Here is a 12,449-nt window from a genome sequence, read left to right on the forward strand (position 1 = left end):
CAATTTCTCCAGATTCAAATGGCTTGTTCTCAGACAACACACCAGAGATAGAAATTTTGCTTCTAGTCAGCTATTCCAAGTATTAAAAAACAAGCACAATGATTCTTATAATCTAAACACCCACAACATTCCGTTTTTATTATCTGATTATAGCCATTACAATCCATAAGTATCCTCCTTAAAACTCTTAAAATGTTTTCACAGAATCGGACATTTCCAGATGGTATTCATACTATTTTTAACAGTTAGAATAACATATTGTTTCAGGGAGAGCAATTATATTTAAAAGGCAGTTCAGTCCTTTATCACATACAGTATCTCCATATTTTTACAGCTCTTTCATGAGATGATCAAATGTTAAAGAGTCCTTCATAAATGCAATTCAGAGCTATTGTTTTGCCAACACAAAGGACTGGAAGGAAGAAACATTCCTACTTCCAAAACATTTGGCAAAGAAAGGAAAAATTTCAAGCAAGACAAATTAATACAACCTCAGGGGCAACAGCAAATTGACCACCAATATCTTGAATGGATTTTAGGAGACAAAGCAGCATTTTTAATTCTAAGCAATTATAAAATACTTAAATATGATTAAAAAACTAGTTATTTGAGTACCTGATTGCTAAATGGACCTATATCTATTCAGGACTGTCCAAACTTTGCCCAACTGAAGAGGTCGTTTGGTAACATCCATGGAACCTGAGGCCATAGACAATTTGCATGAAATGGAGCAGATTGCTGATACTCTCTGCTTTAACACGTATGCACAGCCCTCAGAGACAAAGGTCCCAGTAAATGACATTGCTTCCACTCTGTTCTAAGTGTAGTATGGCTTTCTAGGATTTGTAGATTTCACTGGCCACACCACTATCGTGAATATAAGGGAAGCCACAGACTGCACAGTACAACTCCATGGTTTGAACTCACTATCCTGCCACGGTACTACCAGTTTCTGTATCACTTATGAATACACAATATTTGTAACACAGGTGAAGCTCTACCAATCTGGTTTGTTTTACACGGCACTAAGAACCAAAAGGATAAGAGTATGTCCAGTCCTGTATAGGTACACAAGGGGTAGAGGTGGCTTAAGGTGCCCCTCCTTATTGAGTCATTTTGTATGGATTGGGCCCAATGCTACATGAACATGAGAACACCCCAGATCTATCAGTGCAAAACTCCTCAAACTGGGCAGGAAGAGGTTGGGGACATAGCCTTGCCTCTTCTCCACATCAGCCAGCAGCCCTGACCTTGTACAGGGTGAGTTTGTGGGAGGGAAGCATCCACTGCACCCTTCCAAAAGGTATACCAGTGGCCATGCATCTTCATACCGCCCCTAATGAAGGCAAGTGAACTGGCTCAAAATGTCTTCCAATAAATTGGCATGTTTATAGTCACTTAGAAAGTGTTCAGTGATAACCCTTTTGTTATGCCCTTTTTTAGATTCCTTTTTTGGTCAAATGAGGTTAAACCATTTGAAACTAATTCCCACTGAGCATGGGGTATCTGATGTCTGACAACAGGAAATCACTGTCAGTTGGCTCGCACAAAACAAAGCCGTTTAGAAAAACATGGCCTCATGTCCCAAAAGACCTTAGGCATGTACTTTGGAAGAATGATCAAGATCGTTTTACACATTCTCTCATTCTTACTCAACCATTGGTTAACAGTAGATTGACAGCTAGCAGCACAAGACTGGCATTTAGCCTCATTGCTGCATGCAATTGCTAGACATGGTGGGGAGGGGATGTAGAATTAATTCTATCTGTAACTATTCTGAGGAATATGGACTCTGGCAAAATGACCTCAGTTTAAGTCATAGAATATTTTTAGGAACAGAGTAAGGAAAATGAGTGATCTTGTACAGAGTATAACTGCAGGACCAAATTATTTAATTAAGCATAGCCTTTCTCAAACTGAAAACAAATAAAAAAAAATAAGGGCAGAGGGTGAAAGTTCACTTTCCAAATCCTTTTCATTAGTATTTGACCTAACGATTACATTGTTTCATTCTTCCCTAAACCTTCTTCATTCATAAACTTCTTCTAAACAGAATCAGGGTGATTTAAAAAAATCTTCTGAAGGGTGACAAGCGAAAATAGTACAACAAGAAGATTAAAATTTCAATAATTTGAATACAACCCCCATTAGGATAATTTACCATTCATACTACTGTATTTGCATTCAGCATGGACTGTCATTTTACCAGCCCATTCTTACATAGTTCAATAATGATAAGGTTAGCTTTGAAGAGGTTCTTTTATGTTAATGACACATTCTCCACATGTTGGGTCACACTTGGGGTTAAAGAACTGGAAATGTAAATTAATGCCCATTAGGGTGGGTAATAGCTGATCATTAACTTCAGAATTTTATTATATCTGCCAGCCTTACTCATTCTAATTAAAGAACAGTGGTAATTTTTTTCCCCAACACATCATTAATGTACTCTTCCATACTGACATTTTTCAACTTGAATTCAACTTTTTTCTTTTTGGTTAAACTTTTTAATTAAACAAGTTCAAATATAGTCTTATTGAAACTTTTCATACTAAATAATTAAACAAACATGCTCATTTTAATCTCATTTTCTTGCTCTAGAAAGAAAAGTAACTTCAGAATGTTACAATCTGTGAATACATATGCAGGACACAAGCACTTATAAAGCCTAATCTAACAATCCAGAGACATCTAAATGATACTTTATTTTAAAAGACTTAAAATTACATTGTTTTTTTATTTGACCCCTTTTATAGTTATGAATCTGTTTTTAATCCTTCAAAGAAAATTAAACAACAATAATGTTCTTAACATACAGCAAAACAAGATACTTACAGGTCTCCATGCCTTCATCGTCATCATCTGCAACAGGTTTATCATATGATTTGTCAATTGCAGCTCTGAAGCTCTCATTGCAACCTCGTCCTCGTATTATCCGTGGGCGTGGACGATGGAAGGGAATGTCACCATTCAAAGTCACCTCAGCAACAGCTGTCTGTAGACTTTCTAATGAGCTGGATTTCTTCAGACCTAATGAAGGACCCACATCTCTTGTTGGGGAACCTTAGTGGTTAAAAAAAATGTGAATTAGGGGATATTAGGGAATTCGTCTGTGGGGAATATACTTAACATTATTCACATCATCTCTGTAATCTGTAGGGATTTCTGTGCAGACCTGTTGGTTTGAACAATGAATCAGTACGTCATGTCTCAGTCAATGACATCTTACGTTTTCAGTGTAACATCGAGAGAAAATATCTTGCCTGTTAATTTCAAGTGGCTTTTTCAACTGAATTTTAAAGACTTGCATCAAAACATTACAGTAGACTAATTTTATAATGAAATGCATCTGAATAATCTAAGCGGACCTGATGGGACAAGTTCACATATTCGTTGAAAAGATCTGAAGTAGGGATCCAATTACTCAGGTAATACTTGACATCACCTGAAAAAGAACTGCAATTCTGGGACATACAAGTTTGAGGGTAGTGGTGGGACTCAGAACCATCTGAGACCATCTCCTATGAGTTAAACTTGAATCTTTTTAAAGGTGCAGATAAGAAATGAATTATATGATAAAGGACTTTCTTTCCCACCTCTCTTCCCAGATTTCCTCCCTATGCTTGTGGACCAGAGGCCTGACCTTTTATAATGAGGCAACTACACCTGTGATCCAAATCATCTCACTTCTCACAAGGTGGCATCATAATGTTCAAAATAGTAGTCAGGCTGGAAGAGCTGGCACTGAGACTTTTACCAAAGGAAACAGGGATAGGAACAGGGACAGGAACAAATTTTGCCAGAAGTTCAGAAGCTCCATCAGGAATATGTGGTAGTTTGGTCTACATGGACAGAAGTGCAGGAGAAGAGGGGAGAAATAATGAAACAGAATGGGAGGCCATCTGTGGTTACGTAGGGTTTGCTGTTATGGGTAGATTAATAGGTGTCTTGGGTCAGTCTCTAGTTTTATTATTTGAAGGTGGTGATGAAATAACAGTAAAAACCTCAAACGGCTTGACTGATAGCTCATGCATGGGGGTTCACAGAATCATCGTATCTACATATGGAAGGCCTACTGTACATTTATTGGTGTTCTGGCCAGCATACTTTTAAAGGTGCCACGTGATCACACTTCCAGTGCTTTGTTTGGGAGACCACTACACAGGTTAATAGCTCTTATTATCAGAAGATTTTCCTTAACTTTTCTTAGTTCCTCATACGAACTGCGAGGAAGTCCTCATTTTATGACATTAAATAATTCCACTTCGTCATTGGTGTTCACACTCTTCAAATTTTTTCAACTATTATCACATCCTGACTTAGTTGTCGCTTTGCCAGGCTATATGTACATAACTCTTTTCAACTTCATAAATAAAACAATGTAGTCCTCCACCTACCAACCCATTTCACTGGTTTTCCCTGATCTTTCTCCCATTTTTTATTATCTTTCTGGTAATAAGATGTGTGTAACTGAATACACTATTCTAATAATAATAATATAATACCTAGCTTTTATACAGAGCTTTTTCTTAGCTGATCTCAAAGTGCTTTAACAAAGGAGATCAGTAACTCCATTTTACAGAATGAGATAATGAGACACAGAGGGACAAAGTGACTTGCCCTCTGTCATTCAGCTGGTCAGTGAAGAGCCAGGAATAGAACAGAGCTCTCCCGAGTCCCAATCCAGTGCTCTATCCACTTTTCCTCCCACAAGCATGTATTATTCATACCAGAGCCATGAAGAATGATATTGTTATAACGTGTTTTTGTTAGAAAGGTGCCCAGTAGGCCCCAATCTGGATTTGGGCCCCATTGTGCTAGGTATCATTCAAAGAAAAGTAGACAACAGTCCAACCCATCTTCCTAGGACTATTATATGAACGTAAATGTCTTAAATTTGAACTAAATATATTTAAATCTAAACCAGAAATTGTAAAACCCCTGACCCCAAGCATACACTTATGCAGCATTTCCCCCCCAGACTATCCTGGGGGTGTGCAAATGACTGGGGGTGCAGAACAGTGGCAATGCAAAATTGCCCCATACTACTCACTAGCATGGCAGAGTTGAAGAGGGGTGGCAGTTGGCTTCATTTTCCTAATGGGAGACTCAGCTCTCAAAAGTCTGAGAAATACTGAGCTAACCTGAACAGCCTGAAACCAAGTGAACTCAAAAAGCAGCTGCCAAAGTGTTTTTTCCACAGCTGCATTCTTGACTGCATGAACTTGCTGAAAAATCACTTCTTCCCCATGGCTGTGCAAACCCTGCAGAGTTTGAGTCACACACAGGTCCACAAAAAAACACTGCAGTTTGGACCTCAGGTGTTGGGAACAAACAAGCCCCTACAGGTTCACCTGGAAGTTTAAATTTGTTGAACTCCCACCTCCAAGAACCACCTTTGCTTTCACAGACAACTGATATTTTCGGAGGGTTAGGGTTATGGGGATAGTTGGGGGCATGGAACAGCTGTTGGGGTGAGCAAGGAAGGCCAGCTGGGAACAGGGAGTTCCATGTCTTCCCAGCTGTGCAAACAAACCTCACACCATGTTCGCCAAACTTTTGTGAACATGGGCTGAAGTTTGATGTTAATATTCACACAGCTCTCACCTCTTTTCATCAGATAAATATTTCTGATCTAGTCATTAGCCTAAAAACTTTTACACAGATTACTTTCTTGCATTATGGGTATGTGCACATGTACACACCCACACACTCTCTTCTGCTGGTGCTTGCGGTATAATAAACGTGATGAGCTGTTTACTGTTCAAGATTAAATTTTGTTAAAACCCATTGATGAGACAGAAAAAAAAATGCCTACCAAAATTCTGAAAGACAAGACAGCTATGAATAAACCTGTTGTTTGACAGATTCACTTTCATATACAAAGGGAGAAGGTTATCCTATTACCTAGCAACTTACTGGAAGCTTCCTTACTGCAAAATGAAATCTGAAAGACCTTTCTAAATGAAATATTCTTATATCTTTTCCTAATTACTGAATGGCTATATACTCTTTTAGTAAACAGTAATTATAAAGCAAGCATTATGTGCCCATTTATGCTCATAAAGGACATTTTAAAAAATCCCATTTCCTGCTGCCCAATAAAGATCATTGTGAGAACAATATTTATGTAAGTCATGCTTTCCCAAAGGGAAAGCTAGATGGGATATGACCTAATGTTCCCAGAGTACTGTAAAACTAATAATGGATTGCAGAAATGGTAGGAATATTTATTGACGTTGGGTGGCCATCAACATAAATGTGGACAGGTTACAGAAACTGAAAAAGTGAAGTATCACCACAGAAGTAATGTAAGTACTGTGATCATAAAGCTATTTATATTTTAATACAACACTATCATCTGTGGCCATTTCACAGCAAGGCAACTGTTTTGAAAACATATGGATAAAAAGTCTTCCTTTAAACTGAGTGGAGAAGCTCAAGATCTGTGTGATCAGGAGAATCATAAAGTCAGTGGTTAGTCACAAATCCTTGAGAAACTTTGTGAACATTTTTTTTATACACTCAGAATCAATGTTTACGTCTTTTAGATTTAGTTTGAAGTCTTAATTTAAAAAAATACAAGATTTTCTCCCCCTGCCCCACATCATGTGCGTGTGTGTGTGTGTGTGTGGGGGTGTTGGGGGTGTTTTATTATTATTTTAAAGTTTGAAGTTATCAGCATTTTCCTCCCCAATATTTTTTTCCTGACAAATGACTGTTGATGTAGCCAGCCATCTGTAACGAAGCAACACTCCCAATGAAAACCATGCTGTGTGCACCCAGTCCCTTTGCACTGTATATAAACGTTCATTCATTCATCCAAACATTCATCATTCACCCCAAAACACCCCCTGCACACTTTCTCTGGCACGTCCACCATTGCTTCTTATAAGGCACATACTTGCACTCTTATGGCTCCCAGGTGCCCACCCTCAGGACTGGGGCATGCTCCTTCAGACTGCTAACACCCCTTTCTCAGAGGGCACTGCTAGGCACCCTCGTCCCTGTGTGAACATACACATGCCTTGTATAACCCCTTATGTACACATGCCTGCAACCCATCTGCTCTTCATCTCCCACTCTGACCACATATATACACCACTCCTTCTCAGAGTGCACCAAAGTAACCTTATGTGAGAGACCCACACACATACCCCCACAGAGCATTCTACCTAGCACACATCCTCACTGGGGACGTGCAATTTTACACAGCCCTCTACCCAGCATAAACATGCATCTCAGACCACACATACTCCTGACAGTGCACATCACATGCCCCTCCGCCCTTTGCTGATCCTTCTATTGTCCCCACATCATAGTAGCTAAGCAATATCTCACAGAACACACTCCCACCTCCTTCCCATGCACACATGTATTCAGTCATACACAATGTCCCTTACAGTGCACACAACAACCTTCCCCACAGAGCACATGTGTACTCATGGAGACATATGATACACATGGCTCATATATACATACTTGCTGCCCCCTCCAAATGCCTTAGTTCTCCTATTCAACTGTTCTGAACTCTCCTGCTCTAACAACTACATCATACTTTCTCCCCTTTTGATTTTATATTAAGTATTTATATAGTGTCGTAACTTTGCCTGATGATTTCCAAAGATAAAAATCATATGCAGTCTCTGATTCAAAGGATGTATGATGGTTCCTTTATCACTGATTATTTTAAAAAGACTGTAAAATTAATTTTTAATTGAATTTTCTCTAAATAATTTATTTTCTTTCTTTTAGAAAGCTGTTCTTGATCCTGCAGATGTTTAAATCAAAACTGGAATCATTGCTTAAAAAAAAAGACAATTGACTTCAGTTTCTATCCTCAATAAAACTATAAATTAAAGAGATTTAAAGTCATCCTGCTCTCTAATTAAAGTAGTCTCAAATAGGTGTGTCGTATTTTATGCTAAATGGGGAAAAAAAAAATCAGTACGCTACACAGGGGCAGATATTATTGATGATATAAAAACCTGCCCTGCTTCTTAACTGTAAACTTGTGCAAGTCCACAAAGTCTATTTTATTTTATTTTTTGATTGGTCACACAAGAGCAGCGAGTCAGTGAATTTATTTCCTAACAACCACTCTATTAAGTTCGGATAAACTAAAAATATAATTTTTTTTCTATTTGTTTTTCCAAACTAAAGGAGCAACATTTTGGTTTAAAGAAAGAAATAACAAGCAATTATATCCACTGCTGAAAATAGGGGGAAGTTTTATGAAAGCTGATGATATTCACCATGAAAAAAACAACAAATGATTTAGATAAGCTCTGAAAGACATCTTTAGCATTACAACAAGGTGTATATAGAAATAAGAACCAACTACAGTTACTGTATGCTTAAAGCTGGATAAATGAGCCATGCTCAATTGGCACTGAATATACTTCTAACCTTTGGAATGAACTGTAAACACTGCAAGGATTAGACAGTTCAAGTGAACTGAAGAAAGAAAAATAATTAAAAATCTATTATAGTACCTAGTGCTGATGAGAAATTTGCTTTCCATTTCGGTCAACGCAATTAAACCCAATTTCACTTTTAACGGAGTTTGAGTTTATTTTTCTAAAGTAAATATGCTGAAGTTTTCCATTTTATATAGTTCATCAGAATGTAGCTCACCACCAATATTAAACCTTTTAAAACCTCATATAAAATTTTTCAGCCAAACTACTGTAAGTGGTTCATTTAATTACTGTATTACTGTTAATTACTGTTCATGTAATTACTTCAGCAATGGCAGAACTCCACTGGTTATATAAAGAATATATATATATTGGTTATATAAAGAATCTGGTTAACATCATGGAAAAAGAAAGGAATAAAATCAAAGCACAATAAATTGTGTTCTTCCTTTTTCGAGCCACTAAGGCTGTAAATAAAATATTTATCTTGCTTAGCCCAGGTGGCTTCGTGGTTAAGGTCATGCCGTTTAACCCAAGTCATACAACTTGGGTCTCCCTGGAACTTAACATAGGCTTTCTATGTGGAATGACTTGCATCTTACAAATAAAACCTAAAACAGTGCGCACCCTTAAAAACAAGAATTATATTTTTCTTATTGCACATGTGGTCTTTAGGCAGTATAGTCACTGCTCTATCCTAAAAACAAGCTAAAAAGGAAACTAATATTTATTTAGAAGCTGATCCTGTAACTTTTAGTAGTGCCTAGTAATGCAAATAGCAAGGCAAAGCTTTGCGAATAATAGGTTTTACAGTTTGCTGGACAAACAAGGAAAAAAAATCCAATAAACAACTGACAAAGTAAAATAATAATAATAATAAATTTTGGATTAAACAAGATACTTCATTCATTAAACAAAAAGTTTAATTTTTGAAATTTTTAAAAATAAAAAGATAAAATTCAAAACAAAAAGACAGTAAAAATTGAAACATTTCATTTTGAAAATGCTGAAACAAAAAGTTTCAGTGTTGTGTTTCTTTTTCCTGAGTGAAACAATTTTGCAAATTCAACATGAATTTGTTAAATATTTCAGTCAACCTGAACCTGTATTTTTCAGCAAAAAAAGTTTTGGAAGAAAACTGTCACCCAGCTCTACCCAGGAGTAGGGTTTACTCCCATCAATAAAAGTTGCAGAATTGGTTCCTGTGTTCCACTCCTACAAAAATGTACACACATTTAACTTTATGTACCAAGCAGTCCCATTGAAGTTAACAGGATTACTCTCAATTTGTAAAGTTGAAAAAGTACCTAACTATTAGCAGCATTTTGGCCTTAGTCAGCAACATTTTAAGAGTTATTCCTATTGTCTTATAAAGGTTATTAGTTTTTGAGATACAGTTTTCTGTCTATTGTTCACTCTCTAAAATGTGGTTTAAACAGAGAAGCAACTGTAAAATACTACTAATAAATGTGGGTGGGACATCCTATTCCCTGAGTTATGCTAAAAATAAGTAATACTTTCAGGTTTAAAAGGTGAATTATTCCTAATTAGAGCTAAGTAATGTTACTATGTCTTCTGGATATAGCCTAATTAAAATAGAATTCCAAAGGTCAAAAGCTAACTTGCATTAATAAATCATAAAGGCTCATGATTACAGCCGGCACATTATTTTAATTACTAATAAAAATTATGCTTTGAATGCTATTTTTCATAATCATCATATAAAATCTATTAGGATGCTTAGTATATGAAAAATGACACTTTGTTTTGAATTCTAAAGGGAATTCAACATGAGCTAAGAATGTACAACTCAGACCTATGGTATGTGTCTGTTGGCCATCTTAATGAAAAGATGGAAACTTTAGAATTAAACTAACTATTTGCAAGCACAATGTTAACACTGCAATAGCTAAACAATCAGCTTTCTCTGATCATCCCATTTTAAGTTAGAATTCAAGGCCTGAAGAACAGATTTCAGGATTTTTGAAAAAGAAAAAGAAAATCAAAATGAAAGTGAATATTTATGAATTTCAGGAATATAGGAACTGGTATACAGTTATCCTGTATGACCTGCGTTGAGTATACTACTCAGATATATTTAGCTCTATGAAGAATTTTCTCTGTTCTGTGCTACTTGATTATTCACAATAATAGAAAACAGCCATGCAAGTATTGGAATATTTATGTTTTCATGCAATGTGATTGGCAGTTCTGTAATTGTGGTTAGCTGCTTTGACCAAGGTTTCTATAGCAACAGCCTTACTGTCAATTCTTACCTGTTTTCTGGTCATCCACTGTACTGAGCTTAGTCTCGTCAGCTACTGTTAAAAGGTAAATGTATAAGGTTAGCCTAGTTAGTGCCCACACCCCACATGCATACAACATTCCAATTTTCTAAGTTAGGAGGCATTGGTAACGTCACACTCCATGCAAATAATATGCAACACTGAGCAAATGTTCTTGATAAAAACGGCAGCCAACTATTAACCATCATGCAATGTCAGTCATTTTCATATCACAGGCAGGTACAATATGTTATTTACATGTTAGAGCTTCACAACTAGCCAAGGCAAGTCAACACCACCAATCTTACTTTAGAGAAGGTGGTGAAGAAAGGATTTTAGTGAAGATATCCACAAATATTATAAAGCAAAAAGTACTCCTTGCATTTTATTAATTAGCATTTTTATTGTATAAACACTGAAAAACTGCTTATTCAGGTTACTAGATTCTGCACTTCAAAACCTGAATCCAATGACACATCTATGGATAGCTTAGTTAGAAATGTTTTATACCTGATTGTCTCATCACGTAAGAGATTATGTTCTTAAATGGAACATTTAATTCCCTGTTTTGGTTGCTACTACAGTATATAGTTTCCACCACACATATTACTGTATGGCCTAAACCAGGAGTGGGACCTGGACACACTCTCTAATATGCTGCTTCATTTGTATCCCGATTATTTTCAGTAAGATTTACTGTAGACTACTAGGATAGCAAATACTCAAGGATACTTATGGTTATTTAAGGTATAGCCATAAAATGAGAATATGGATCTCTTTCCAATGTCAACAGAAATAGTTACTTTTTTAAAAATAGTATTCAGTGGTTTATTTTTAAGTATATATTTTCACCTGCTATGAAATATCTGACAGAGACAAGGTGGGTGCAGTAATATCTTTAATTGGACCAACTTCTGTTGATGAGAGAGAGACATGTTTCAAGTCTGGAAGGAGAGCTCTGTGTACCTCAAAAGCTTGTCTCTCTCACCAACAGCAGTTGGTACAAACCTCTCCCACCTTGTCTCTCTGATATCAGGGGACCACTACGGCTACAACAACACCCCATACAACAATGAAGTATCTTAGCATATAAGTATATACCCATGTATATTCATATACGTTTGCACGTTTACAACAAGCAAATTTATAGATATTTACAAACTGTACACAGGCCACTCATGTTTTTATACCACTCCATCACACATACATGTTTAGCTCTGTGTGTCAATCATATATTTGAAATGACAAAAATCTATATTCACATCATCAAAAATACGTTCAGATAAAACATTCAAAGAAATATCACTCACTACCTAAATCCATGCTTTTGGATTTTCGTGTTTTAACAAACTCCAACTGACTGGCATCTGAAAATTGCTTTGTGCGTTTTTCTGACATGCTCTGGCGTCCGAAACCCTCTCGCTGGAAGGCAAGCACCGGATCAACATCTGGACTAAGAGTGCTGTGGGAAGGAAAAAAATCATGCAGACATTTATTCAGATCATGCAACCCCCTCATCTGCAAAGAAAAGTCTTTATTTGGTACATGATTTCTACCTTCTTTATCTGTTGATAAAGCAGCCAATTTTAAATAAACCACTAATGTAAATGGAGTTGCATCAAGAATGAATCTGGCCTATTGTGTCCACAACAACAGTGATTTAACAAGCATCAATAATTAAAAGCCTACTAAACCTTTATGGAAAAAATGTGTATATAATGCTTATGCACATGAAAACACATGC

General features: G+C 36.6%; 1 protein-coding gene across 13 annotated transcripts in view; it reads right to left on the reverse strand.

The window, feature by feature from the left end:
* The window catches only part of PARD3 (par-3 family cell polarity regulator), a 646,254-nt gene that overhangs the window by 180,566 nt on the left and 453,239 nt on the right, over positions 1 to 12,449 (reverse strand). For 6 of the 13 annotated variants that reach the window (XM_074946207.1, XM_074946205.1, XM_074946209.1 and 3 more), the window contains 3 exons: positions 12,016 to 12,167; positions 10,697 to 10,741; positions 2,836 to 3,063 (listed from right to left, as the gene is read on the reverse strand). In XM_074946207.1, coding sequence (XP_074802308.1) covers positions 2,836 to 3,063; positions 10,697 to 10,741; positions 12,016 to 12,167 — 425 coding nt within the window. The remainder of the gene's footprint in view (positions 1 to 2,835; positions 3,064 to 10,696; positions 10,742 to 12,015; positions 12,168 to 12,449) is intronic. The other 7 variants (XM_074946210.1, XM_074946206.1, XM_074946201.1 and 4 more) reach the window with 3 other exon arrangements.

This window comes from Natator depressus, chromosome 2 (genome assembly GCF_965152275.1).
Source record: "Natator depressus isolate rNatDep1 chromosome 2, rNatDep2.hap1, whole genome shotgun sequence".
In the NCBI taxonomy this organism is placed as follows: Eukaryota; Metazoa; Chordata; order Testudines; family Cheloniidae; genus Natator; species Natator depressus.